Genomic DNA, 27,860 nt, shown 5'->3' with positions numbered 1-27,860 from the left:
AACCCAACCAAGAAGGCAGTTTGGTAGGTTGGGTCGGATAACGCAATTAATTTGACACACTAAGTTTCATTTTTTCATCTGGATCAACGTAGTGGATCAGGTTACCCAAAATTGCTAATGATAGTAAGATAATAGTAGTATTAGTGACATTAAAAATGTATAACTAATTGAATTTTAAGACCATCAACCCAGCCAAATTGAGTGAACCTAGGGGTCAGGTCTACCAGGGGTCGAGTCACATCTACTTTGGATCTTGCAGAACCACTGATAAGGCTCAACAAGTGATTTTTTTTTCTTTAAAGAAAAGAGAGGAAGATCGCCCAAGGTTGGTCATCAACAAGTGATACAAACATTATCATTCTCTTTGACCAATATCACGTGTCCATTCTCAATCTTCCAGGAGGTATATAGCACTTCTCTTCCAAAGACTAGAGTCCCAGCAGGACTTGATCGCTTGATTTCCTCACATCAAGTGACTCCTTCCAACTTCCAGCACAGACAAAATAAAATTGTTTATCAACATATCATCTTAGCTGCTGGACCAACATCTGAGTCATAGAAAAATGATAAAATATTTCACGTTGACCTAGTGCTTTCTGGGAAAAATGTTCTTACAGCTTATTAAATGAGCTCCCACATCCTTTTGCTGAAAGTTTTACCATCATGACAATTTCACAATGCAAAATTTTATCAGAAAAGATCTGGTTCACTCGTTTATCTACAGTAAAAAGCCTTCATTCATCTCTATGGCCACCGAAGAGCAGGTTAACTGTACATAAAGGTAGCTTACCCAGAATTTCCTCTTCGTAGAATGGTTAGCATGGCTGGAAGCTCTGCTTCCATATTCAAGAGCTTCACACGGGGAGCAGAACACCTCATATGTTCCCTACTCAAATCCTCACTTGAGTGGTGTTGTGGAAACGTTAATATCTTGAAAAGTGCGGAAATGGAGCCCAGGCCCAATGTAGCCAGAGACTGGACAAGCCCAGGAACAAATGCTCGGTCCCAATATCTGCAATCAATATAAAAAAAACCATTTCAGACACCACTGATGATGTTTCTACGTAATATATTTTCCTACGTATATGAAGGCTAACAAATAAACCGCACCGAAACCAGGTTCTCGTAGACGCCGAGATCATATGGGTGCCGGATTGCATATGCGTTATCCTCGGCTAGTCCCATTGCTCTAACACCCTCATAGTACTGCATGAGTCAAGGAAAAATCAGAAGAGTAATCAAGAAAATTTTGAGATGGCTACCAATAGAAACTACAACCTCAATAGTGGTCTTATTCTGCGAGACTAGATACACGTGCCATCCCAGAAGTACAAGAAGAGCCAAAGTCAACGGAAATAGCAGCAGCCCGCAGATTATCTGATCAAAACATCAATCAGAAAAAAAAAAATCCGACGAGGTTAAGTCAATCATTATACTAACAAGTGAAAATCTGAAAGAATCTTCGGCTTGTCCTTGATCACCATGCGTATTGTGCGTGGCACTGCCCACCAGCAAGATCTGATAATACCTTTCTGCAGGTTAGAGTTTGTAACTTCTTAGATAACCATGCAAAGGACAGAAGAGGGCGATGATCTGATACCAAGGAATACATGCATGTAATCACTGCATGGAGTACAAAGACGAAGAAAATCTTGTAATTCCCATGGCCGACACAGTTGTTTATCCATATACAGTGATGATCCTGCAAGAAATTGCCCAACTCTTATGATTGCCGCAAGCTTTAAGAAGAAGAAATATCGGTAGCTGGCGTGGCTGGACATGCCATTTTCAAGATGCATCTCTTGCAAACCCGACAATGATGAGCCCTGGGAGGTTTATAGTGGCAGCACTTCTGACAATATCTCAAATCCCCACTCTGTTCATGAAATAGATATAAAAAAAAGCTTGTGAGAAGCTGCAATCCTAGAAAATCCAAAAATGCTATCAAGAGTTGGCCACAAAGCTCTCCAGTTTGACATCAAAATAAAAATTTGGATCAATCCCAAGATGTAGCGTTTTCTCCGAGACAGTTACAAACAACTGACAAGCATTACAAATGTCTGAATGATGGATTCGATAAGTAAATCATTCATTCTTGCAGAGTTCGAAATTTCATAAACAAGTGATTTTCTCAGAACACCGCTACAGCGTAGATCCAGGCGAAAATACCGGCACCGTACATCTCACGGCATCCTTATTCGAAGGAAAACAACCGGTGGCCAAGATTAAACCGCTCGTCCAGATAAAAAACCATCACGAATTGAAGAATGCTGACCAAACAGAGGAAATCGAAGAATCGCCACCTTTCTCTTCACTTCATGGATGGACACCGCAGGGTCCTCGATATCCGGGGTAAAAGACGAAGGTACTCCGCCGGGATCGCGTCGCACGGCCGTCACGTATGTAAAGAGGCACAAAATCGCCAGGCCGGAGAAGATCGCCGCGTTCGCGATCCCCGCTGCTGTCCCCAACCCTAACCAACCATCAATCACTACAAACACCGTAGCGTAGTACAAATAACCGATCAGCGCAAGAACAGCAACGATCGGAAGCGTGATATACCCCGGCTGCCTCATCCTCTCCGCCCCGTCGGCGACTGTTCCAGCTCGAAATCGCTGTCTGAATTTGGAGAGTCTGGAACGAAGAGAGTGGAAATGCAATTACCTAAAATTTTGGGCTCAGGAATCAAAATTTTTGAAAGTTCGGATTCCTTCGAGGCCCGCTTAGGGCCCAGCCCGTTAACAATTAGTTACAAAAAAATTCCATTTCCCCGGTTAATTAATTACAAGGCTATTTTCTTCAACCGGCGGGAGAGCCACGTCGGATCAGTCCACGTAAGCGCCGTCGAGCTCCACGTCAGCACCCGGCACCCAAGCGTGGCCGGCGCGGTGCTTACATATCGGACACGTCCCTTGCTGACGCAGCCACGGGTCGATGCAGCTGACGTGGAACTGACCGAACAACAAAAACCACTTTTTTATTAATTTTTCTGCAAGAAAAACAGCTTTTTATTTATAAACAGGAAATAATAATAGTGAATAAGAGGAAGAACCTGGTGCAAGCAAGGTAAAGTCCTGATCAGATCACCAGCGTTGACCTGCTCCAAGCAGACGCTGCACAAGAGTTCATCATCTGAGCTTCTTGAGTTCGCTTCTGAAACTGCGTTGACTCTTCCCTTCTGCACCGTTGACGCGAGCATAAGCGCATTAAAGATAAATTTGAGGGGAGAAAATAGCTGGGAAAACATTGAAAATCTCACCTCTGTCGCTAAATCAGAGGTTGAAGACGATGTTTGCTTGGGTGTTGCTGCTGGCCCCAAACCACTGCAAAAAAGAGATGTTCTAATCGCTGCAAAATTTGGGTCCTACTGATCGGGACGATTGATCAGCCAACTAGATTGCTGATCGGACTGTTAATGGATTGGGTATAACAATCGATCCACTCAAGGTTGGTGATAATCAGGCCAGATGTACCAACGGAATCATTCCATCAAATTATCTAATTACTGAACCCTGAACATGATAGCGCTCTGTGATTTGATTGGATATTTTATCAGATTAATTCAATCTAAATCCGGCCAATCCAATTACGACCAGGGTCCATGAGCAATTCAATCTAAACCCGACTTACTTAGTTAACACAGGACGAGGCTGCTTTGGTTGGGCTTTGTACTGGTGAATGGGGAGTGCATTGATCTCTTCCTCAGTCATGGAAGGGATGCTTAAGCTATCTTCAGCGTCCAGTGACCTCAATGCATCATAATCTGAGAGCAAGGAAGCATAATTTTCTGTTAATTTTTCTAATTTTTGAAGAAAATAAAGCAGACCCTTTAATTTTTCTAGATGAAAAACGAAAACTCTACCGAGATCGTCAAGTTCCCTGTCGAGAAGGGCCAGCTGAAGCCTAAAACCTTGAAGCCTGCCTCGGGCAGCAATTGCAACGGATGGGGGCATCTGAAGTCGAAGCTCGGAGTGCCCAAGCAAGCCAGCAGCAGCGGCAAGGGCCCGAGTTTGAGCCTGGGCATGAAGCTGTTGGCAAGCTGCGTACATCCGAAAAGCTGTCGCCATGAAGAAAACGGCGAGCACCATCCATATCTGGAGATCAGAACCCAAAAAATGGAGGAATCAGCGGTCGTATAACAAAAAAAAATGATTCTTCCAAGACTCACCAGGAAATTTGGTGACATTTGATGGGAGTTTAGTATCATGAACAGCAGAAGAACTGCAAGGAATCGTTCATGCAAGGACGGGTTATAATTCGACGTGCGCGGGACAGAAGAGAATCAGAGGAAGAAAGAACCTGTGAAGAGGAAAACCATCGAATTGGCGCCGGCCGGGCGTCCAACGTTGTGCGCGCGCTGAGAAAACCCGCAAGAGAATGTAATCAAAGGAATGGCAAGAGAAAACCTGAGGCAATAACGCCAAGCATGGATGAACAGAAAATCTACCAAAGCGCGCCTCTCCGGGATAAACTCCCCCAGCCCATCCTCCAGATCTCCTCGCGTTCCACGGAAGACGAAGCTCATGGGCGCCGACACAGGAAAGGAATTCCAGATCCCCAATGCTAGGAAAACGCAAAACCGAATCAAAATTATCGAAACAAGCAGCAACGCGACGCAACGCGCGAACAATTCACAGCCGCGGCGGGCGAAAACAACGCAATCGTTCAACCCTAGACATCGCAAACCGCGGACGCAAGAGAAAAACAGGAAAACCCTAGAAATCAAAAGGAAAAAACAACCTGCGCCTCGGAACCCAGAAGAAGATCGTCAACCCTCAATCCTCGCGTCAATCAGCGGAGCAAAAAACTTAAGAATTCAACGTCGCAGGCGGGCTTCTCGGAGCACGAACGCCCTCCCTCTCTCCCATTCCACAGATGGTATTTTATTCTTCAAAAAATAATCGAAGAACTGGGCTAAACCGGCCAAAGCCCGGTAAATTCACAATGGGCTGGATATACAAGGAGGCACGCGAGCCGCGGCCATCGAGACCCTCTATTCGGTGGACCCCGAAAAAACGGAGGGCCAGGATGGGCGCGGGCGTGTCTCGAGAGAGAGCGAGCCATCAGACGAGCCGGGCGAGGCGCTGGGCGGCGACGTCGCAGCGGACCGGTCCGAACCCGAGGCGAGCGAGCTGAAGGTCGTACTCGACCCAGAGGTTCTGCTGGTGGTGGTGGCCGATGATGTACGACTCGAGAGGAACGAGCTCGGAGTTGCCGAAGGTGAGGCACCAGACCGCCTCCTTCCCGCCGCGGCGGAGCTGGCCGGCGGCGGGATAGAGCAGGAGCTCCGCCGCCACGGCCACCTCCGCGCCGCCGCGGAGCATCAGCGCCACCGTCGGCAGCTTCTCCCGCGGCGGCGCCGCCGCCGCCGGCAACCGGAAGCAGGTATCGAAAGCCCCCTGGAAGGCGAACCCGGGCTCGCCGAGCTCGGCCAGAAGGCCCCGGGTCTGGCGCAGGAACTCGGTCTTCAGCACGGCGTAGGCCGGGCCGAGGAGGAAGCTGAACTGGGTCCCCGAGTCGACGATGGTCTGGCCCGCACCGGTGTGGTCCGGCTCGAGCACGGCCTTGGGGATGGGGAGAACCGCCGCGCCGACCCGGATCCCCTCGAGCTGCACCGAGTAGGCGACTCGGTCGAAATAGGGGAGCGGCAGCGAGATCCGAACCAGCGGCGTGTAGTTCAAGGGGACGAGCGGCGCGACGCCGCCGAGGAGGAGGACCCCGTCGGAGCTCCCGGCGGAGATGCAGTAGGAGAATTTCTTGGCGCCCATCTGGGATATGAAGGAGAGGGAGCCCTGGTTCAGCCCCAGGAGCCCGGCGGCGCCGGGCGAGCTCGGCGGGGTCTGCACGCAGCTGAACAGCGCGCGCACCGCCGGGGCCTGCCCGAGCCGGAGCACGTCCGAGGAGAGGTCGCCGTCGGCGGAGGACCCGTCGGCGTAGGAGACGGACACGCGGCAGAGCCGGTTCGACGGGTTCGGGAAGGGCGGCGAGGGGAGGTCGCGGGTGCGGTCGCGGCACGCCGGGTTGGCGAAGGGGATGGCGAGGTAGGTCGCGGAGAGGTTCGGCCGGAACGCCGGGCCCGGGCACTGCAGCCATGAGAGCTCGCTGCCCGTGTCCAGCACCATGGACAGGTTCTGCGGGGGGGACCCGACCGTGACCGACACCGTCAGCGTCACGTCCCGCTTGAAGAAGAGTTTGCTCGGCGCCGCCCCCGCCGCTGTCTTCTCCGCCCGCAGCGCCATCGCCATCGCCGTGCCCCCCCCCGCCTCCGCTCCGCCGAGCTCCGCCAGCAGAAGCAGCCACGGCAGTATCAGAAGCCCCCCCATCCCACAGAGGCACACAGTCGCATACACCCCCGCAAAGAGAGAGCGGACTGAACGTCTATGATTTGATTGTGAATGCGAGGAGCCTTGAATGAGGGGCTCTAAAAACCAGCGTGGGCTTAAAAGAAGGCAGAGAAGGGTGGGGACGCTCAACTTCACCACAGTAAACCTTCCCCGGCGGTAAGATAACTCCTTCACCTGCGAGGCAGAGTAAGAATTGATGGCTGGCTTCCCCGGAAATTAAGATAACCAATAAATGGCTAACGCCACCCCTCCCCCAGAGCCCGCTTCCCCTCCGCCGTACTCTCTGTGCAAGAAGCTCCTGCTAGATTCCTCGCGAGTATTCAAAGAGGAAACGACGAGGCGCGTACAGCTCTCTCCCATGCAGCCGATTAGAGTAATCGCCCGAGGAGACAAGGGGGAGTTTGGGGGGTATCGGAGAGAAGTATTGTAGATTATCGTCAAAGTGCCAACAGATACAGGGAGATAGCTGGCAAGAGCGCGTTCTCTCTTGGCCCTCTTCTTGAGTTCAGTAAGCTTTCCCTTTCCCATGAACTGTACCCAACGCGTCTCTTTGGCTTCGTCTGCCGCCTTCGAGATGGATAAGCTTGGCCAGACGACGATAGCTCTAGAGAGAGAAGGCGATTGGCTGACCCTCTACCCGTTTAGACGAGGCCTTTCCCCGGCAGTCGACCTCGACAGATAACCGCGGATGGGACGACATCCACCGTTGAATAGGCTTCCAGATAAGGGTGGATCTCCCGTCTCCACGTGGGCCTGTGAGGGATTGCCACGTTTGAAGCTTTGACTGGGGTCAGAGAGGATTTGGTCAGCGCGATGGAAGGTAGGTACGTTCGTTGACCGGCCCCCCCTCGCCCAAGCCGTGACAAATGGTTCGTTGGATGGACCATCTTAAGGTTTGGCGGTCGGCCCGGGCATACCTTCAAGTCAGATGATACACCCCCAAGATATCTCGGTTTCTTTTTTCCTTTTTTTTTTCTATGTTCAATCATGAAGTCAATGATTGAAATGTATAAAATGTTTTCTGCCTACAGATTTTTCCACGTTCTGTATTTCTTGGAGCAATTTTATTACTATATTATTAATTATTTGTGGACCGAGATAGCCATAATTTGTAAGAATTTTTTTTTGCCTATTGAACCTTGATTAAGGAATGAAATTAACGAAGATGGGTTTTTTTCTGTATGTACCCGGCATTCGTGAGTTTGTTTATTGTAAGTTGTATTGTTTAATAACATTTCTGATAATAAGTATAGGATTAAACATGTACAATTTGACAAGGCTGATGCTGCCCCCCCAGCCAGCCACAGTTGGGGTATATTTAATTGACTTGAAAATTAGTGGTGCATGAGTCTTGTGTTGTGACTATAGCAATTAATATCTGCCCTGAACTTCATAATTGATATTTAAAATATTTAGTTAATCTGAAGGAGGGGCAGTAAATTAGTCATCGGGATGGCAAGAACAATTAATACCATCCGTAAACTATAATATTTAGATTACAATATTTTAATATACACCGCAGATAAACTGCAGATCATTCTAAAATTTTATTTCTACGATTTTAAATATGACGGATATATGTGATATAAGCTGGCTGGGGATGAATATTAATTATTTAAGTTATTTAAGAAGTGATTAAAAACACAATGAAGGTACGGATACAACGAACAAAACTCAGAGAGAGAGAGAGGGGAAATGGAGGGAGGGAGGGAGGAAGGGAGGGAGGAGGAGAGGTTGAGAAAGGAAGAGAGAGAGCGGAAGGAGAAAGAAAGAAAGAGAAAGAGAGGTTGAGAGATGGAGAAAAAAGAGATGGGGAGAGAGAGAGGCTGGGTGAAGGGGCGTGGGAGGGGGGGAGAGAAAGGGAGGAAGGAAGGGAGAGAGAGAGAAGAAAATGACGGAGGAAGAAAGAAGTGAGGGAGAGGGAGAGAGAAAGGGAGAGAGCGGAAGAGAGAAGAGAGGGAGAGAGAGTGGAAGAGAGAAGAAATAGAGGGAGAGAGGGGAAGAGAGAAGAGAGATAGAAGAGAGGGGAAGAGAGAAGAGAGATAGGAGAGAGGGGGAAGAGAGAAGAGAGATAGGAGAGAGGGGGAAGATGTCGAAAAAGCTGAACTAGAATGTAGAGAGTGATCGAGGAAGAAGGAAAAGATGAAATAACTGAAAGAAGAAAGGCTTGTTGATGTTGTTTGATGATTCAGTCTAAGGGTTACACAGGGGTTCAATTTACAGGAGATGCCATCTCCTGCTTGTGTTTCTTCTGAGTAGACAGCTCCGTGTGGGTTGGGATCCGTGTACAGCGGTGCTCTTGTGCTTCTGGAACATTCTGGAACATTCTGTGTCACGTACGCCTTCATCCTTGACACGCCCCTGGGAGCTCAGTGAGGGCACGAGGTTGAGCTTCGGATGTAGGCGGAGAAAGGGCTGCTTCGGCAGACTTTTAGTTAGAATATCGGCAGGTTGACTCTGGCTGGATGTAAATCTGATTGTTAACTGGTTTGCTGCGACTCTTTCTCGGATGAAATGAAAATCAATTTCCACGTGTTTCATGCGTGCATGGAACACGGGATTTCGAGCAAGGTAAGTTGCGCCGAGATTGTCGCACCACAATGTGGGAGTGTCGGTGGTTGTGATCTGTAGTTCCTTCATGAGTGAGTTGATCCATATGAGTTCTGACGTGGCATTGGCCATTGATTTATATTCTGCTTCCGTGCTTGATCGGGAAACGGTCGTTTGCTTCTTGGAGTTCCACGAGATTAGATTGCAACCAAGGTATATGAGATACCCACTTGTTGATCGTCTATCTTCGGAATCACCTGCCCAATCAGCGTCACTAAACACGTTTAAATGTGAATCGGGATCCTTGTAGTAGATAAGAGAGAGGTTAGTAGTTCCCTTTAAATATCGAAGAAGATGCTTCATGTTCTTCCAGTGCTCCGGTCTTGGGTTGTGCATATATTGGCATGCTTTGTTGACGGCGTGGCAAATGTCCGGCCTGGTGAGCGTAAGATATTGTAGAGCGCCAACTACTTGGCGATAAAGCTTGGCGTCACATGAGCTATCGACGGCCTTTCCTTGAGAGGTTGAAGTGGGTGTGACCGTTGGGTTGCAATCGTTCATGTGGGCACAGCGAAGGATTGTAGTTAGATAGTGGGATTGAGATAGGATGAGACTTTGCGGATGAGGACTGAGTTGAATACCGAGAAAATGTCGGGCAGGACTAAGATCGCGGATGGCGAAAGTGTGAAGGAGAGAGTTGAGTAAAGAGATTACCCCCTGGCGATCTGTGCCGATGACCAGAAAATCGTTGACGTAAATCAGGAGGTAGAGACGAGATTGAGGAGTAATCTTAAAAAACAAAGAGGGGTCGGTACGGGAGCCGGAAAAACCAAGACGGAGAAGATGAGAAGAAAGCTTTCAAGCATTGGTCGAACGCCAGTTCGCATCCAAAATAGGGGCTTTTAAAACCGACTGGGGAGGCGAGTTCCAAGCACTACACTCCCACCTTCGCAATTGTGGAATTCATCACCGGGTCTCGTGTCCTCACACCCCTCAACAAAACGGCACCGCCGAAAGAAAGCATCAGCACATTGTGGAAACGGCTCTCACCTTGCTCCATCACGCCAATCTTCCGCCAACACTCTGGGACGAAGCGGCGGCCACCGCCACCACCACTTACCTCATCAATCGTCTACCGTCGCCACTGCTCCAACACAAATCACCTTTCGAGCTCCTCCACAAAGATAAGCCAAACTTCTCTATGCTTAAGTCCTTCGGTTGTTTATGTTTCCCACATCTTCAGGCTTATGCCCCACACAAATTATCACCCAGGTCTGAGTGCTGCATGTTTCTGGGCTACAGCACACACCATATGGGGTTCCGCTGCCTCTCACTCCAAACGGGAAAGGTATACATTTATCGTGATGTCATTTTTGACGAAACTACCTTCCCAAGTCTCGCATTACCATCGCCGCCTAACACATCTCGTGGCATCCTCGGGCCTTCACCCCATCCTACTACTCTTCCCTTACCAGTTGTTCCAACCTCGCCACTTCCGGCCGATCACGGCACGTCTCCATCTCCCACGTCACCAAGAGGATCTATCTCAACTCCACTACCTGTTTCACCTCTACCTCTATCCTCCGTCTCTACGCCTCCAACACCAGCTGATTCACCCCCAATCGAATCCGCTTCACCTACGTCCTCAGCTATTCGCCCCACACGACTCCTTCGTGATTTTTATGATTGCACCCAACCCATCTCCCCTCCTCCTCATTGTCTGCACTCCACATGTCACCCTGTCGAACCTACCACCTACACCATTGCTGCCTCTCAGCCTCCATGGGGCCAAGCCATGCTCGACGAATTTCAAGCCCTTGTCTGCAACAAGACATGGGTTCTCGTACCACCACCTCCCTCCGCCCGTGTTCTCGGCTGTAAGTGGATATTTCGCCTCAAGCTCCACCCAGACGACTCTGTTCATTGCCACAAAGCCCGTCTTGTTGCCCAAGGATACCGCCAAATGCTCGGGGTGGACTTCGCCGAATCCTTCAGTCCGGTCGTCAAAATCACTTCCATCCGATTGCTGCTTGCCAACGCTGTTTTGCGCCAATGGTGCATCCACCAGTTGGACGTCACCGACGCTTCTCTTCATGGCGACCTTCAGGAAACAGTCTACATGCGCCAGCCTCCAGGATTTTATTCATCCTCACTTTCCATCTCATCTGTGTCTTCTTCGAAAATCTATTTATGGTCTTAAACAATCCCCTCGGGCCTGGTTCTTAAAGCTTTCTTCTCATCTTCTCCGTCTTGGTTTTTCTGGCTTCCATACCGACCCCTCTTTGTTTTTTAAGATTACTCAATCTCGTCTCTACCTCCTGATTTACGTCGACGATTTTCTAGTCATCGGCTCGGATCGCCGGGGGTAACCTCTTTACTCAACTCTCTCCTTCACACTTACGCCATCCGCGATCTTGGTCCTGCCCGACATTGAGTAATATAGTCTTCTAAACTCAAGTTTCCCTTGACCTGAGTGTGCAACCTTTGCGGTTGAGGCGAAATCTGTCGCCAGTGTGTCCCAGATGACTTTTGCCGTCTCGGCTTTAGTTACACTTCCAATAACTTCTTCAGTCATGGATGTGAGTAGAAACGACATCACATACTGGTCTTGATACCACCATCGGCCGCGTGGATCATCGGCTTTTGATGGCGGATCTTCCAGAACGTGTGACATTAAGCGATGGGAGGTAAGTGTGGGCACGACCTGCGTCTTCCAGACAATGTAGTTCTCCCTTGTGAGCTTGATTGGTGGTGCCATGGTAGCTGCCACTCTGATAGGACCCTTGTCGGAGGTTCTTCCCCGTGGGGTTGTCGATGAATCATCCAAAGACGATGAATAATCCGTTGCTCCTTCGCTCTGAAGCAGTTCTTCTGCCGTAGGCTCCTGCTTCGGCTCTGATACCATGTCGAAAGAGCTGAACTAGAATGTAGAGAGTGATCGAGGAAGAAGGAAAAGATGAAATAACTGAAAGAAGAAAGGCTTGTTGATGTTGTTCGATGATTCAGTCTAAGGGTTACACAGGGGTTCGATTTACAGGAGATGCCATCTCCTGCTTGTGTTTCTTCTGAGTAGACAGCTCCGTGTGGGTTGGGATCCGTGTACAGCGGTGCTCTTGTGCTTCTGGAACATTCTGAGACACCCGTTGTGTTGTGCCTTGTGTGTCATCACACGTGGCACATGTGTCACGTACGCCTTCATCCTTGACAGAAGAGAGAAGAAAGAGAGTGAGAGAGTGGAAGAGAGAAGAGAGATAGGAGAGAGGGGGAAGAGAGAAGAGATAGAGGGAGAGAGAGTGGAAGAGAAGAAATAGAGGAAGACAGAAAGATAGCGAGAGGAAGAGAGAAGAAATAGAGGGAGAGAGAGTAGAAGAGAGAAGAAATATAGGGCGAGAGAGTGGAAGAGAGAGAAAGAGAGAGGGGAAGAGAGAAAGAGAAAGAGAGTGAAGGGAAGAGAGAGAGAGAGAAAGAGAGAGGGGAAGATAGAAGAAACTCAAGAAAGAGAGGGAGAGAGAAAGAGAGGGAGGGGAAGAGAGAAAGAGAAAGAGAGTGAGGGGAAGAGAGAGAGAGAGAAAGAGAGAGGGGAAGATAGAAGAAACTCAAGAAAGAGAGGGAGAGAGAAAGAGAGAGAGGGGAAGGTAGAAGAAAGAGAGGGACTGAGGGAGAGAGAAAGAGAGAGAGGGGAAGATAGAAGAAAGAGAGGGAGAGAGAACGAGAGAGAGGGGAAGATAAAAGAAAGAGAGAGACTGAGGGAGAGCGAAAGAGAGAGAGGGGAAGATAGAAGAAAGAGAGGGGCTGAGGGAGAGAGAAAGAGAGAGAGAGGGTAAGATAGAAGAAAGAGAGGGACTGAGGGAGCGAGAAAGAGAGAGAGGAAGATAGAAGAAAGAGAGGGAGAGAGAATGAGAAAGAGGGGAAGAGAGAAAGAGGAGAAAGAGGGGAACCCATTATTTCATTTTTAAGGCCGAAGGCCCGGGAGTCTAGCGAGAGAAAACCAGAGTAAAGCTAGTTCGACGACTTACTGAAGAAAACGTATTTTTTGTACTGGTGAGGCACTTCATATATAATTTCCTTTACAGAAGATCATTCAATCAACATCATGGCGTCAACGCATCATTACTGACAACTGAGCTTAGAGTTTTTACAAAAACGGGAAGTCGAGGAAATGTTTTCCTCTCTATTTTTTCGAGTAAATATGCAGGAGTAAATTACACGATTCATTCCTTTACAGATAATTAACTCTGCAGTTTTTATCCCCGCAGGTCTGTTAACGAGACAAACACCCACTTTAGAATTTTACGAAAGAGGAGCACTTTGCTATAGTTGATATTACACTTTCTTTCATTCTGATCGATATGATTGAGTACTGATCGTTCGATTTGCAACTTGCAAGACAAAAGAACCGATCGATTCGATTCGGATAGATCTGCGAGCGCTACACGTCATCATCCTCTACCTTGAGCAAACCTCAGTACCCCTACGAATATCCCCCCCCAGCTGGCAGGCATCGACCCCAACACATGAACCTCGATAGGGCCGAAGCTAGAACCAGACAACCAGGAATTTAATAGCCGTCAGATAACTCAGAGGCCGGTCCGAAAGCTCTCGGCATATCGCTCCAATAAACTTTATCCCTGTTGCGTTTCTTCATGTCGACGAGATAGGAAAACGGACCTGAATTTACAGCGGAGATCGCTACGGATCAAACCAGGGAGATGGCTCTGTTCCGGCGAAGCCCGAGGAGGAGCAAGATCTTGCGAAACGCGCTCCCGATCCCTCTGCCGGCGCGCGACGGCCGGCTTCGCCATGCGGGAGGCCGCCGGCCGCCAGCGCCGCCACCGGCCGCCGCGAAGCCGCCGTCGACCTCGGTGAAAACCAAAGGAAGGCCGGCGTCGCCGCCGCTCCTCCGGCCGGAGAACCGCCCAACGGCGAACCCACCGGCGGGGAGCCGCCAAATCGTCAGACCCACCTCGTCCCCTTCCACGCCCAAGTCCGGCGGCGGTGCCGCCTCCTCCGCCGGCAGCTCGCGGCGGCAGACGGGGCAAGAGTTTCTCAGCGCCAGCCACGGCAAGATGCAGTCTTGGTGGTAGATGTGCTCGCAGGGCATCTCCCGCGCGCACAAGCCCAGAAGAAACGGCTCTTTGCACACCGCGCAGTGAGAGTCGACGGCGATGTGCGCCGCGGCGATCTCCACCGTCGGCATGGAGTCCACCGCCGCCTTCAGCGCCGGCGGGTTGCCCCGCTCTCCGCCGCCGGCGAGGTGGATCTGCGCGAGCCGCTCGAGCAGGCGGTCCGCGCCCGAGCCGAGCAGGAATTCGGATATGGCGTTCGGCAGGGGAAATAGGCCGGACCCGTTGCCGCCGTCGTAGAAGAACTCGAACCGCCCGCCGTGGCCGCCGGCGCGGCGGCGGAGGACGATGATCGGGTTGAAGGGGCGCAGCCCGGCGGCGGAGATGGGCGGCGGCGGAGATGGGCGGCGCCGCCTGAGCTCCGTCGTGGTTGTTCTTCCGCAGTCGCCGTTGGAGGACATCTTCGCTGGCTGGTCGGGGCTCTCTCCTTCCTAGCTAGTCCATCTTCGCGATGGGCGAGCTGGGGGAAGAGGGAGCTGTGCTGAGAACTCTCTCCTCTTAATAAATGCGGTTGAGTGGTGTAGTAGCGTTTTATCGTCTCGCTCCTTTGCTTTGATACTTGATAGCGAAGCTTCCCCTACCTCTCCTTATCTCCCTCTCTTGTCTCTTCTCGTCTCTCTCTTCTCTCTTCTCTCTCTTCTCCCTCTCTTATCTCTTCTCTTCTCTCTCTTCTTTCTCCTCTCTTTTTCCCTCTCTTCTCTCTTCTTTCTTCTCTATCTTCTTTCTCCTGGCTTTTTTCCCTCTCTTCTCTTCTTTCTTCTCTCTCTTCTTTCTCCTGGCTTTTTTCCTTCTCTTCTCTCTTCTTTCTTCTCTCTCGTCTCCCTCTCTTCTTTCTTCTCTCTCTTCGTCCTCCTCTCTTTTTTCCCTCTCTTCTCTCTTCTTTCTTCTCTCTCTCTTCTATCTTCTTTCTTCTCTCTTGTAGGCATCGGGGATCGAACAGTCTTTTCGAATCTTTCGATCGAACAGAGCCTTTGTTCGTGTTCGATCGAAAGATTCGAACGAACAATTTGGTATGTTCGTGTTCGATTGCCATTTGTTCGAACAAATCGCCAGCGGCGCCGGCGACCGCCAGCGACTTTCTCTCTGGAGACCGCTGGCGGCCGCTGGCCGCTGCTGGGCGCCGCTGCTGGCCGCTGGTGCCGTTGGATTCAAACATTCGATCCGGTTCGAACAACGTGATCGAATCGGATCATACTCAAACATTCGATCCAAACAATCATCTTGTCTTTACTCACTCTCTTCCTTCTCGTTCTTCTCTCTTCACTCTCTTCCTTCTCTCTTCTATTTCTTCTCTCTTCCTTGTCTCTTCTCTCTTTTCTCTCTCTTCTATCTCCTCTCTTCTTTCTTCTCATTTCTCTTTTCTCTCTCTTCTATCTCCTCTCTTCTTTCTTCTCATTTCTCTTTCCTCTCTCTTCCCTCTCACTTCTCTCTTCTTTCTTCTCATTTCTCTCTCATTTCTCTCTTCTCTCTCTTTTTTCTTCTCTTCTCTCTCATCTCTCTTCTTCCTTATCATTTCTCTCTTCTCTCTCTCCTCTCTTCTTTCTTCTCATTCCTCTCTCTCTTCTTTTCTCTCTCTTATTTTCTCTCTCTGCTCGTCTCTCTCTCCTCTCCATCTGCTCTCTCTCTCTTGTAACTCTCCCCTCTCTCTTCTCTCTCCCCCCTATTTTCTCTCTCTGAGTATGTGATGAGAGAGATGGGACGCCCGCCGCGGCTTGCCACGTGGAGCGGTTAAGTCCGTCGCTGGCCTATGTAAGAATCAATACCGCTGGTCTATCCCACGTCTGACGGTGTGATGTGAAGTTTTAGTTTTTCCTTCAAACATCACCATTAAGTGTCTTTATCAAAGGATTTCCACTCGCTTGGTGACTTTGTCCAAGGGATTATCCAGTTTCATCCGATGGCCATTTCATCTGTAATTAATAAGGAATGCTATTTGCTACTATCATTTTATTCATAATATACTGCAAGATAATTCAGGAGGGGAAGATAGTCTTACGGCCCAATTTATAGAGGTTAGTCCAAATCATCCCATCCCAAAATCGTCCCGTCCAAGACATTCTCGTCCCGTCCCACTTCTGGGACGAAGCTGTGTGTGCACTGACCATGCATCAGCATTAGGCCATTTATAATTTGACAAGTAGCACAGCACGTGTGTTATAATGATTTTATGATGGGATTTTTTTTGGAATGTATGTTACAGTTACTTCTGAGTACAGAGTCTGCCAATCAATGTGTAAAATTCGACATGCATGGCGGGGGACAGTTAACTGAGACAAATGAAGGAATTTGACTTGATACCTGGGCCAAATAAATTTATTTCATTTTTACGGTCACTTTATACGTTAATTTGAACTTTTCAAGTGCGTTTTAAATGCACGTGATATATTGAATGGAACACAATAACCATAAGGAGACATCTCGCGCGAGAACTAAATTTATGAGGCGACAAATTAAAAGTTTTTTTCTTCCTTCTTTGTGCAGTTATACTACAAATGAAGTCTATCTTTACAGCTTGCTTAATTCGTCCGCGTGTTGTGGCAAAAGATCAACCCTTCCATAGCCTTGCTGATTAAAACCCCAAAGTGCAAGAATAGAGATGAGCTATCTTCCATTCAGGTTTAAAGTTCAAATCCTAACAAGAAATAGGTGATCAACTCAAATTGGTAAGTGAGATAATTCCTGCCGACAGATGTGGGTCAATTATCAATGAAGCCTTACGAATTCAACAAATTCAAAGATTTTAGTCCGTATTGAAGTATGGATAATTCATTAATGCGAGGAAACTAACGATGGCATGCATTAAAAGTACCAAGCACGTGTACGTAGCTACTGAAATTCATGCTATCACTCCTTACAATGCCAAAACATTTTTGGGATGTTGGTTTTAGAGAGGCCTCAAAGCAGTTCAGAAAACTTGCCATAACGGTACACAACATAATTGGAGATGAAATAAAATTTTACATTAAAATTGCAAAAGATGAGAGATATTATTATGTGCAGTCGTAGTGGACTCGATTGTTTCAACACTTGACCGATCCGATTAAAATAAAATTTCGGTATTTTCTTAAGTTTTATTTTTAAATGTATAATAATGTATTTGGAAGAAATTTCAACAATTGATATGTAATGTCTGCATTTAAAAATAATTGTAATCACAATGACCAATTCACAAAGAAATACCCGCTACATGGACTGATTGTTTTAAAATTAATAAAGCGAGTTTCATATTCAAGTTATACATAAATACAATCATGCAAAGTAGTTCGTATCATCCCAATGTATCTTTACGTAGAGAAAAGTGTACGAGTATTGACTTTTGTAAAATGAATGAACCTGTTGATATGAAAAGTGAGCTTTTTAGTAAACATATGTTATTTGGTTCTTGAATGTGTTACTGTGAAGTCAAAATGGATAGTACACTACTAAAAAACTTCCGAAAGTACCGAACATGAAATTTCCCCAAGAAAACAATGTTCTGATAATTCTTTATTTCACAAAATCCATTTTAGGGTGACAAAATCAGCGTTCAGCTGTTTTCTAGAGATTGGATGCGACCTACTTACCTTTAGCTTTGCCCTTTCCTTGATTCTTCTTGGCATCAAGCTTCGCCTGGACTCTGGCAGCAGCTGCAGCCTTTGCCTCCTCTCTCTTCTTCTTCTCCTCTTCTTTCTTCAAGGCAGCCATATCTCTCTCTTTCTTCAATTCTCTGGTAAAAGCTCAAGAAAATTTAATTTAAAGTAAAAAAAAAAAAAGAATTTTCAACAATGCCTAAGAAAACACTCGACCTAATTGTGTCTTCAGGGTTGAATTACTCACTCTAATCTTGCCTTCTCATTAGAAGCGCTGCTGAGGGTAGAGCCCTTCCTTGGTCTGCATGCCACCAGCTCTACTTCAAAGACGAGAGTTGCACTGCGTACAGAATCAGATCCCCCAAATTATTGAGGAACAAAAGCAAAGGGGATAAAGATAGAGACCTTCATGTAGTTGTCTATAATTGAGGAAAGGATTTTGAGGGGAAGATAGGGAACAAAAGAATTGATAGACGGAGAAAATAAGAAGAATTTATAGAGGAACAGAGGGGGCTACAGGGTCAAATCATCCTCTCTCAAGGTTTGGCCCGTCCCATCGATGCTGACCGATTATGTTGACAATTTGACAATCATTCATCCATGTCTACGAGCGTCAAAGTCAAAGTCGACACCAACTGTCCACAGTCCCGAAAAATTCTGTAATTGTCCTCATCAACTATGGCGATTGATGTTGACTTGATGGGCAATTGACTAGTTCATAAATACTGTAACTTTAAATTAATTACTTTTTTTGAGAATCTAGACTCTTCAAGGTCAACTGTCCGTGGCAACCCATCATCATTAACTACCCCCAGAAGTGCCAATGTCAATGTCATCATCAACATCAATGACGATGTTTAACTTTGACGGATACCAATTGTTCAAGTCCTGATAAGGACTCATCCCGGAAGACCCAGTCCACAAGGCTCACTCTACGACTGAGTCTTGGGAGAAAAAATAACCGATTCTTGAAAATCTAAGGTTTATAATATCCCCTTGTTAGGTCAGTATACACACCTTTTGATGAATGATCATTTTGTGGTTTCTTAGCACAGGTAGCTGTGCCCTGCCGTCATGCGGGCAAGAACTTCCATTTGGAAGTTATTTAGGCCTAGGCCATTCTAATTTCTCATCATCTTCTTCTCGCTTCCTTCGTCCTCCTATCTTCATCTTTTTCTTGATTTTCATTAGATCTCCACTGGAATCGTAACAACAATACCAAACGTGCGCCCAATCAGCCCCTTTCCAAGGCCTCTCTTGTTGACTTTGCCTTGTCTGCCCTTCATAGGGGAGGGTTACATCTATAAAAAGGTAAACTTTCCTAGTGGCAAATGACAAAAATAAAGTTGACATGGTTTGGCCATTGTAACAAAGCATGGAACCCTTTGTGAGAAGAAAAGGAAGTTACTTTGGAGGGATATCTGGTGGAGAACCCGCACTTCCATAGGCGTACTCAGCCTTGCAGGTGATTTTTGCCACTTCGCCGACCTTGAAAAAGTTTTAAAAAATCCATCTCAACAGTTTTTATCAAAAAAATTGAAAGCTGAGATGAAAGTTTTAGTTCAGAAGAATTGCAGTGCACCATCATGGTTTTCAGGGCAATATCCCAGGCTTTGATCACAGAGCCCTGCCCAACCTCAAAGGAGAACACAGTGTTGTCCTCATTTGTTGTATCAAATACTTCGCCACTTTCTGCCAGAGTCCCTTCATAATGAACTGTTCAGGATGACAAAAAAACCAAGAAATTTATTCTTATCTGTTCAAAATTTTCAAAAAAGGATAATTTGTATTATCGTTCATAAGTAGGAGTTCTCTATCTCATTTCAAGGGTGTTTGATTTCATGAGAAGACCATTATCCTTTTGAACGATATCCCACTCGAACCAAAAATCCATTCTGCGTTCTGTTTCTCTGAAAGAATTTTCTTCAATTCTCGCATTTGTAAAAGGTGGTGGGTAACGTTGTCAAATCATACATGCACAGAAACAAGGCATAAACCAAACCTTCAGAATAAAAGAATGGGTGGAATCATAAAAAATCGCACAGACCATCAACAAGAGGAAGGCTGTCCGAAGGGCGGGCAGCATCAGGTTTTGCTCTTCTTAAAATCTGCTTCAACACACCTCCATCTCCGCTCAAATCTATGATATCTCCCATTTTTCACCAAATAAAGAATTCTGCAAGAGGAAAAAGTTGACCTAATGAGAAAAACGCGATAATTCAGAAAAATTACCGGAGCTAATCGAGCAAAAGGCAGATCATTATTGATGAAAATTGAAGGGACATCACAGTGCAGATGATGTTTAACCGCAACTTAACAATTTCCAACTCAAATTTGACCTAATGAAAACCGACGGACTTGCTCCCATAACCACCCCAAAAAACGGCTGCAGAAAGAGGGACGAAGGAAAATTAAATACAAATTGATAGAAAAATCGAGGGATAATCATGTTTGACCCCACATCCAAGACCTTTCTATTAATTCTTTGATGTCTACAAGCTGGAAGCACAAGTTTCTGAGCCAGAAAACCAACAATTCACGCATCCACAGGGGACGAGATAGACTTACCTAACGAGCGCCCCCGATTGTTAGTTCGTTGTGGACTAACCTTTCGTTTGAATGTGATCAATACCCTCGTCTCCACCCGACCATCACTCCAAGCAAACCCAAACCAATTGCGCTCCGCCGAATCAACAGAGTAGCAGACCCATCAACTCTTTCTTCAAATCCTCTGCTCGAAAGAGACTTATAGTCCATCCAAACAAAGATTTTGGCTATTTGGGCTCTTATAAATCGTCAGAATCTTGTAAAATTTTCGCGTAATCAATCGAAATGACTCCACTTTCAGATCTTTAAAATGGAGCTTGAAATACAGATTATGGCTTGTGCATTTTTTGTAGAACATAGTTTTCAGTGAACTTCATTCTCCGTTCCAGAGTCTTCTGTAGAAAAATGAGTACACAAGCCTTTTTAATTCAGCGAAAAAAATGATGGTAAGTACTAACAAAAAGAGATCTAATAGAAAGATTAGGTCCACATATAGTGGAAAACATTTTTCTAGATAAACCCTTCCAAGAGAAAAAAACCAGATTTTTTGAATGCTGCCAAATGTCTGAAAAATGTTATTTATATTGGGTTCCAGAAAATATTCAACGTAATAAAACAAATAAAAAATAGGACCCCCTTCTCATTTTCTACCACATAGCAAAGTCCACGTCAGGCTATATCTAGGGTGGTCAGTTGCCCCTTAGATTTAGCCTGTACTTCTCCCCTTTTTTTACACGTGGCGCCATCTGCCTTCTCCTATCGACACGTGGACTATCCTACCATCAGAAACAAGATATAACTGGGACTTCCACTGCCTTCTCCAGGAAGATATTACAGCCATCTATCCGAGATAAACAGTGCAGAAGAAGATATAGAAAGATGGATATATAGATAGAGATAGAGATAGAGAGAGATAGAGAGAGGGGTAGAGAGAGAGATGAGAGAAGAGAGAGAGATGGAAGGATGGTGTGGAGAAGAGGAAGGGTGGGAGACGCCGAAGAGGGAGGAGAACAGAATACCAGAAGTGAGAGTTTGCCCGCCGCCGCCGCCGAGGAAGAGGCCAGCGACGAGCGCGAAGAGAAGAGAGTCGCCGAAGAGAGGCTTCTTTCAGCCGCCGGACTTGGAGGCCGTCTTCGCGGCGGCGCCGCCGCGAGCTGCTTCTTGCGCCTCCTGATCGCCGCCGCCGGCGGAGCTTCTGTAAATATGCTTGTACTCGGCTTATAAATCATGTCTGCATCGTTTCTCAAAGTCTTTGGAGGAATTCTCCTCTTCTCCTCTCTACTTTGTTGCGTCTGTGCTCCAGAGTTTTGAGGGAACTAAACCTGGGAAATGGTAGCAGTCCGAGGAATGATCGATAACGACGTGGAAACTGTGAGATTCCGATTTACTGTGTAGACAACTTGGCTCAAATATTATCGCTGTGTTTTAGGAGGTGAGCGGCTTAAACTTTCCAGGTTGAAGAACTAAAACCTTTGTGGAGAAGGGTGTAATTTCTAAGGTCTCGTGCAGATTCTGTTGAGAACCCCGTTTGGTTTAAAAAGTATCACGATAAGGAAAGTGAGTACAGTTGTTTAAGAAAATATCTCACTAAGCTGTCAACCAGTATTTTATGGTGTTAACATGATTCTTGAAATTTTGTTTTAACTACTGATGATTATAACACGGATGATTTTTATGCAGATTTGGCACACCCATGCCAAAACATAGAAATAACCCATCCAGTGGGACCAACCTCTTATTGCTCACTCTCCAAAAATTGAATCATATAGATACAAGATTAGCACACTAATGCCTTTTATCATTGCACATCGCGATAACTATCCACAAGTTGCATTGTCTTAGATGCATTGAATCATATAGATATAGATTCAAAAAAGATAGGACGGGGTCAAGAGGGAGTTGTGTGTAAGAGTTTATTGGATGGATAGAAGAATGGGAATGATCAGAGAAGAGGTCGAGCATAGGAAGGAGGAATTGACTCGGGACAAGCCTGTTGGAAATGTATGAGGCATGCAAGCCAATTGCACATTCTGCATCTCATTACATATTCGTTGATACAATAATATTCATAATAATCGACATGAGGTCATAATATGGTGATCATTAGTATTCGAATATGTGTTCCAAATATTCCGATTCAGAATATACTTGTGAAGGACATTGAAATATCTAAAAAGAGTAGCAATGTCTAGTCCCACTCATATGATGATCATGGCATATTTTGAGTCATTAGTGTAGAGAGATTAATGATAGATAGGGTAGAGAGAGTTTACTATTTTTTTTTTGAATCCCTAAATGGTATTAAACCTATTGTCAATAAGGTTGGTTCTTCTCACTTTTTGTTTGAGGGGTTATTGTCACATTTATAAGGAATCCTTATGCATGGACTATTGTGTTTTGACTATGACCTATGAGCTTCTAATCAAGGGATCCCAAACCGTCTTAGGTCATATACTGTAACAAGTCCACGAGGTGATTACGTAGTTGAGATGGGATGGTCTGCCTTGATAAATTTGACTCAAAGTGATTGTCATTGAGAGTCTCGTACGGATGATGAATGTAAAGGTTCCATGAGAGTATTCACATACTCCTTTGTATATTCTAAGGAACCCTCATGGACTCGCAACTGAACCAACTGATTATGTTAAATCAATCTTCAATAAATTTATCTATATCCTCAATAAATTTTTTGGATCTTTTGGATGTTGATGGATACTTTAAGTTTGTGACTTTTATTAAATGTTCCCATATACAAAGACTTCTATGAAATTTTCTCAAGGACATTTATGGAAATTTCTCAAGGACTTTTATGACTTTTTTCTACTAAATATAAATAGAAGCAGACTCCCTCAATTGATACCCATGCAATTCAATTTGGTGGCCAACCTCGTTATTCTTTTAATCTACCTTGAATGATTTACATTGGTAGATTTGATAGAAAGAAGAGTATATCATATGAATAAGTCTAGAGGCCAAATATCTGAACGGCTTGAAGATACTCATTCAAATAATCAAGAAATCAATAATACAATCCTTGGAAAGGTAATGTTTTATGAAATCATAAACCACAATCCATTACAATAAAAGAATTTTGCTCACACTTGAAGTACAGCGTACGGTCGCCATGATTCCCCATCTACCAGTGCTACTGAAGCTCAAGTTAAATGTATTATAATTACTCTCTAATTTTAAGGTGCTTTAATTAGAATTAATCATTATTTATCACTAGAAAATCCATAAAATCCTAAAATTATTCTATAAATTTTGGATAAATTAAGTCAAACAAAACTAGTTTATAAGTATATTTAATTTATGTAACTATTATGATTTAATTAAATATATTTAATTCTTAATGATAAATACTAAATCCTGAATATATAGAGTAAAAGTTCACTTTTCAATACCCGCCCTTTATGGATTGGACTCTTACTCTCTCTCTCTCTATGTTATTAAGGAAATTTCAAATATTGTTGCATAAACCAGAAGCCATAAATGACATATTCAACCCTAATTTTTTGTTTACCAAATGGTCAAAATGATTGCAGGCTAAGATATCTCATTTTTTATTTTATTTTAATCAATAAAATTTATAACAAACACTTACATGAATTTATCATATAGTGGATGCGTATGAGTCATCTCCACAGAGAACAGATCTTAGAGTAATAATTTTCTCGATATGATGATGTTAAGAGGACGATAAGGGTACGTATAGGATAAGAGGTAGAGAAGACAGTGAGAAGAGATGGAGATAAGAAATGTTTCATAAGAACAAGACAAATATTACCACGAGTGGTAGATAGTGGAATGTGAACGAAACGAGTAAAAATGAGGGGATGAGATAGAGGAAGATGTGAAGAGGCGATGACATGAGATGTAGTGATGAAGGTGGTGGATGTGATGAGTAATGGCATAGAGGAAGAGACTGGTTTAGGGTTTATTAGGTAAATAGAGAAGAAAACATGGAAAGAGATTGTGATGGCGTTAATGATATGTGATGTAAGTAGTAGATGATGATGGAGGGGAATGGATGATGGTGATAGTGATGATGAATTGGATATGATGTACCAAATCGAATATGTTGAAGACGGATCAATGTAAGGCACGAGACTAACCTTAGATTCCAACGTTCTGCCAGCGTCAAGGCATTTCTCTGATGTATATCAGCCTCCTACCCCTCTTTTGACCCTCTCTAAGCACTCGAGACTCCAATAAAACCCTTTCAGTCTGCCTCCCTACGAGGAAGAGGGTTTATGATGTTTTTTAAAAATATCTGGGGTTTAACTTATAGATCCAACATGTGGATGGATAAAATAGAGAAAGGCAAAGCTACTCTCAAAATTTAGCTCGATCGACCTTAGGGTTACTAGATATAAAGCTAGAAGTTAGACGCTTCCTAGCCATTGATTTAATTTAAAGATATCTCTCTCCTTGCCATCGTTAGTGTCGTCATGTCCTTTTTTAGGGTTTTTTCTTTATCCTTGTTAGCACCCCGCTCATTTGTTTCCTGCCCTTGTTAGGCCACTCCCCATCCCTTATTCTTGCTCCCCCTCCCTGCTCACTGCTTCTACTCCCCACCCCATTCGACTGCTCCTATTTCCCACTCATCCATTTTAGTAGATGTCTCCTCTCGTTCCTTTTGGATGGTCTCACTTTATTTATCCTAACCCTGCTTCGCATTATGTATGTCTACCTCATAAATTTTGTTCCTTCACTTCTAATGGGCGGGATTTGTCTGGAGTTCCTTACACAGTTCAATGGATGAGGACCCTGTGAAATTCCACCATGCCACAAAAATTCTCAACTGTGCATGATTTTTCATAGTCAATATCACGAAGATTGATCTTGACAAATGTGAGCCATGGGCTCTCCCAAATTAAGGTGGAAAACCAAACTAAGGTCCTTCATTAAAAAAAATGTTTTCTAGTCTCTCTTATTGATTGTGTATCTTCGCTCTCCAAACATCTTGGTATTATATTGTCTCTTCAAGAAAGCCTAAAGTACCTTCCTCTCTCTCTCTCTCTCCCTCCTAAGATCCTGGTTTTCATGTCCTTCTCCAAGAAAATATACAAAATTGTATCACTCTGCCACCATGTGTCTCTCTGTAAATTATTATATCAATTAAAAATGATCTTAATAATGGGTCTCACTTAACTTATCAAAGACTTGTTTTCAAGATTTTGTTCATACATTCAGTATCTTTAATCATGACACATGTCTATTCTTATTTTAACTGTGAGGTGAGACCTAAGCAATGCTACATTAGATGTGGTGCTATGATTGAACATGGAAAGTCCATGATAGAAAGCAGCATATCACATGAGCTTTTATTTTCAAAGATGTAATTTATAGATTACTTTGCAATGAAAGTGTACATTTAATAACATCAAATTAGATCAATATATATTATGCTTTTATACTTCTCCTTTACCATATATTTTTAGGTTTCCACTTGCATTATTCACCATTTAAGGATAAAATGATAAATTTATGATGTTTTTTCCTAAGCTCTATTTTTCTATATTTTATTAACTTTTGATACTTACCCCACTTGACTCCTTAGAATCAATTGGATTTCTCACATCTTGTTGGAGTTTTATTTGAATAACAGGAAAATACTATGGTGAAGTTGAGATAGAAATGGGAGGAAATTAGAAACCTAAGCCATCTAATATATAATAAAAGGAGGCTCAATACACAAGAAGCCCATTCTAGACTCTTTTTCAAACCTATTAAAAGACCAGGTCAACCAGGGCCAAGAATTGTGGAACCAACCCACAATTTGAATTTGAAAGCCTGTTTTACAAACTGTGAAGGAAGGCACTAGGGTCCTGGTTGGAAATCAAGATATCATAGCCCTCCAATCCCTTAGGATTAAATCAAATGGATGGAAGAGTTAGATCACTTCTTTTTATTCTCGCATCCCCTCTATTTGTAACTTGTCTTGGATTTATTCTCCCAACTTGTTCTTGGAGGCCTAGTGCAACAGATTTGTTTGATCCATTCTTGTTTTACAATAGTGTGGGAGAGAGGGTTCAAGGATGATCAAGATTCTTGTAGAAAGAGCACCACTTGGCCCTTGGGGAAAGTGATTACAAGGTTTGTGTGATCTCTTGAATGTTTAATGTTGGATAAACGAATATGCCCTTCTAAAATTCTTTCTATTTTGATTTAATGTCATGCACTTTCTTTGCAACTTCAAGTCAATCAACTCCTTTCTCAGCCCTATTCCTATGAATGAATATCCCTTACAACACAACGTTCTAAAAATATTGTGAATACTTTCTCTCGGACAGTGAATCCCTCCGCATTTGTTAATTGCTCGGAGTGCATAGCGATAGCTTCCTCTTTTGTTGATCGCTCGGAGGTTGATGCGATTAATTGTAAAAAATGACACGTTCATGTGTTTGTTTTAATATATAAAATTGTTATAGGTTTATTATGTAGAAACTTGCCCTTGTAAAAATAAGGGTTTTGCTTAACCACGAGTAAATGAGGTGTTCTCAATCGGCGAAGCCTCTAAAGCCTGAGGTGATCTCAATCGGCGATGCCTCTAGGTGTTCTCAATCGGCGAAGCCTCTAAGGTGTTCGCAATCGGCGAAGCCTCCATTGCCTTTTGGCTCAGGTTTTCTCAATCGGCAAAGCCTCCTTGGACTGAGCTAAGGAGTTCTCAATCGGCGAAGCCTCCTTGGACTGAGCTAAGGAGTTCTCAATCGGCGAAGCCTCCTTGGACTGAGCTGAGGAGTTCTCAATCGGCGAAGCCTCCTTGGAATGAGCTGACTAAAAAATAGGGGGAAGGCCCAACCCTCCCTTCCTCCCCTGCTTGGATAATTTATTATCCAGCCCCCTCTCATATAATGAGCTTAATTACATCTCTAAGAAGCTTTCTGGCTTATGCCATATGAGGTGCCCTCCTTATCTAAGAATAGTTTACCACCCCAAGGCCTTATAACTCTACCACCTTTAGATGCTGATCCGACTTTAGCTAGCAAACCCCAAGCCGTGTCAAAGAGGAAAGAAAAGACTTTGAGCTTTCCAACACATCAAAAGACACTAAAAAGTTCCTCTTGTAGCAAAAGTTACAGTATTTTCAGTTTATTACACACCCAATAGAGCGCCGCTGCCCTCAAATTGGGCCGAAGATTTTATTTAATGTTAAATCTTATTTCTTGCCCTAATAATTCCCCCAAAATTCCTTAAAAATCACATTTAATTATTAGAACTTATCTAAAACAAAATAAATATGTATTTTATTTATGTAAAATAGTTTTGACTCAATTTCATTTATTTAATTGATTTTCCTATTTAAAAAATATTTAAAATTCATAAAAAATATAAATCACCAAAATAATTATTTTGAAATATATTTAAAATTCAATTTACTCTCTCATTAATTGGTCCTTGTGCGTTTAACCCTTACACAATTCTAAGAAATTTTTTATTAATATTGTTGGATGAATCAGAGCCTCAAAATGACTTATTTAAGCCAAATTCTGATTTATCAACTGCATATTTTGTATTTTCACTTTTTTAATTTGACCTTGACTAGTCAATATTAGTATAATGTGGAAGGTCCAAAGTTTTTTATATATATACTAAGCATTAATATCTCTACGATGCGAAACGAAAGGACATGATCGATCGTCCATTCCAGGGACAATTGGGTGAGTAATGTAGGTGGATGGCAGTGGTAAGGTATCGAGAAAATCCATGTGAAGTACAATCAG

At 44.5% G+C, this 27,860-nt stretch overlaps 4 protein-coding genes and 1 pseudogene across 8 annotated transcripts; all 5 read right to left on the bottom strand.

Moving 5' to 3' along the window:
• Positions 1–300: 300 nt before the first annotated feature.
• On the bottom strand, positions 301–2,595 carry LOC144700747 (DHHC-type zinc finger family protein). Of its 3 annotated transcripts, XR_013580844.1 has the most exons (8): positions 2,304–2,595; positions 1,784–1,876; positions 1,601–1,702; positions 1,441–1,518; positions 1,279–1,377; positions 1,111–1,206; positions 791–1,012; positions 301–486 (listed from the first exon to the last, which is right to left on the bottom strand). XR_013580844.1 is itself a non-coding variant. In XM_078572257.1 (7 exons), the coding sequence occupies exons 1-7, from the start codon at positions 2,574–2,576 to the stop codon at positions 899–901; spliced, it is 828 nt and encodes a 275-aa protein (XP_078428383.1). In that variant the 5' UTR covers positions 2,577–2,595; the 3' UTR covers positions 665–898. The 3 variants fall into 3 exon arrangements, 2 of the variants coding, with proteins under 2 accessions (XP_078428383.1, XP_078428370.1); XM_078572257.1 differs by lacking the exon at positions 301–486 and having other exon boundaries at positions 665–1,012; positions 1,482–1,532; XM_078572244.1 differs by lacking the exon at positions 301–486 and having other exon boundaries at positions 665–1,012.
• Positions 2,596–2,691: 96 nt separating this feature from the next.
• SDIR1 (RING/U-box superfamily protein) lies at positions 2,692–4,882 on the bottom strand. Its single transcript, XM_078572232.1, has 9 exons — positions 4,741–4,882; positions 4,448–4,563; positions 4,300–4,357; positions 4,169–4,221; positions 3,863–4,094; positions 3,631–3,763; positions 3,260–3,323; positions 3,053–3,178; positions 2,692–2,951 (listed from the first exon to the last, which is right to left on the bottom strand). The coding sequence occupies exons 2-9, from the start codon at positions 4,523–4,525 to the stop codon at positions 2,826–2,828; spliced, it is 870 nt and encodes a 289-aa protein (XP_078428358.1). The 5' UTR covers positions 4,526–4,563; positions 4,741–4,882; the 3' UTR covers positions 2,692–2,825.
• On the bottom strand, positions 4,882–6,935 carry LOC144700735 (aspartic proteinase PCS1-like). Its single transcript, XM_078572223.1, has one exon. The coding sequence runs from the start codon at positions 6,321–6,323 to the stop codon at positions 5,064–5,066; it is 1,260 nt and encodes a 419-aa protein (XP_078428349.1). The 5' UTR covers positions 6,324–6,935; the 3' UTR covers positions 4,882–5,063.
• Positions 6,936–13,279: 6,344 nt separating this feature from the next.
• On the bottom strand, positions 13,280–14,535 carry LOC144700699 (E3 ubiquitin-protein ligase RDUF2 pseudogene; annotated as a pseudogene).
• A 2,913-nt stretch (positions 14,536–17,448) lies between these two features.
• Positions 17,449–20,524, bottom strand: LOC144700710 (FKBP-like peptidyl-prolyl cis-trans isomerase family protein). Of its 3 annotated transcripts, none has more exons than XM_078572184.1 (6): positions 20,155–20,524; positions 19,634–19,762; positions 19,169–19,302; positions 18,995–19,074; positions 17,834–17,926; positions 17,449–17,723 (listed from the first exon to the last, which is right to left on the bottom strand). In XM_078572184.1, the coding sequence occupies exons 2-6, from the start codon at positions 19,740–19,742 to the stop codon at positions 17,573–17,575; spliced, it is 567 nt and encodes a 188-aa protein (XP_078428310.1). In that variant the 5' UTR covers positions 19,743–19,762; positions 20,155–20,524; the 3' UTR covers positions 17,449–17,572. The 3 variants fall into 3 exon arrangements, with proteins under 3 accessions (XP_078428310.1, XP_078428318.1, XP_078428325.1); XM_078572192.1 differs by having other exon boundaries at positions 20,195–20,523; XM_078572199.1 differs by lacking the exon at positions 20,155–20,524 and adding an exon at positions 19,926–20,095.
• Positions 20,525–27,860: the final 7,336 nt, after the last annotated feature.

The sequence above is a fragment of the Wolffia australiana genome, chromosome 1 (genome assembly GCF_029677425.1).
Source record: "Wolffia australiana isolate 7733 chromosome 1, ASM2967742v1".
NCBI lineage: Eukaryota > Viridiplantae > Streptophyta > Magnoliopsida > Alismatales > Araceae > Wolffia > Wolffia australiana.
Note: the sequence above shows the minus strand (reverse complement) of the source record. Positions and strands in the feature narration are given on the sequence as shown.

Bases quoted from the DNA above. Each gene is read 5' to 3' on its own strand.
- LOC144700710 (XM_078572184.1), bottom strand. From the start codon at position 19,742: ATGGGAGATATCATAGATTTGAGCGGAGATGGAGGTGTGTTGAAGCAG. The intron at 19,303-19,633 runs GTCTGTGCGATT...CATCCTGAACAG, and splicing joins CAGCCTTCCTCTTGTTGATG to TTCATTATGAAGGGACTCTG. The intron at 17,927-18,994 runs GTAACTTCCTTT...TTCTGTACGCAG, and splicing joins CCACCAGATATCCCTCCAAA to TGCAACTCTCGTCTTTGAAG.
- LOC144700747 (XM_078572244.1), bottom strand. From the start codon at position 2,576: ATGAGGCAGCCGGGGTATATCACGCTTCCGATCGTTGCTGTTCTTGCG. The intron at 1,877-2,303 runs GTGGCGATTCTT...TTTCATGAACAG, and splicing joins TCCATGAAGTGAAGAGAAAG to AGTGGGGATTTGAGATATTG. The intron at 1,207-1,278 runs GTTGTAGTTTCT...TGACTCATGCAG, and splicing joins AGAATAAGACCACTATTGAG to TACTATGAGGGTGTTAGAGC.
- LOC144700735 (XM_078572223.1), bottom strand. From the start codon at position 6,323: ATGGGGGGGCTTCTGATACTGCCGTGGCTGCTTCTGCTGGCGGAGCTC.
- SDIR1 (XM_078572232.1), bottom strand. From the start codon at position 4,525: ATGAGCTTCGTCTTCCGTGGAACGCGAGGAGATCTGGAGGATGGGCTG. The intron at 3,764-3,862 runs GTAGAGTTTTCG...CCTTGCTCTCAG, and splicing joins CAGGGAACTTGACGATCTCG to ATTATGATGCATTGAGGTCA. The intron at 3,324-3,630 runs GTAAGTCGGGTT...TCTTTTTTGCAG, and splicing joins CCTCGTCCTGTGTTAACTAA to TGGTTTGGGGCCAGCAGCAA.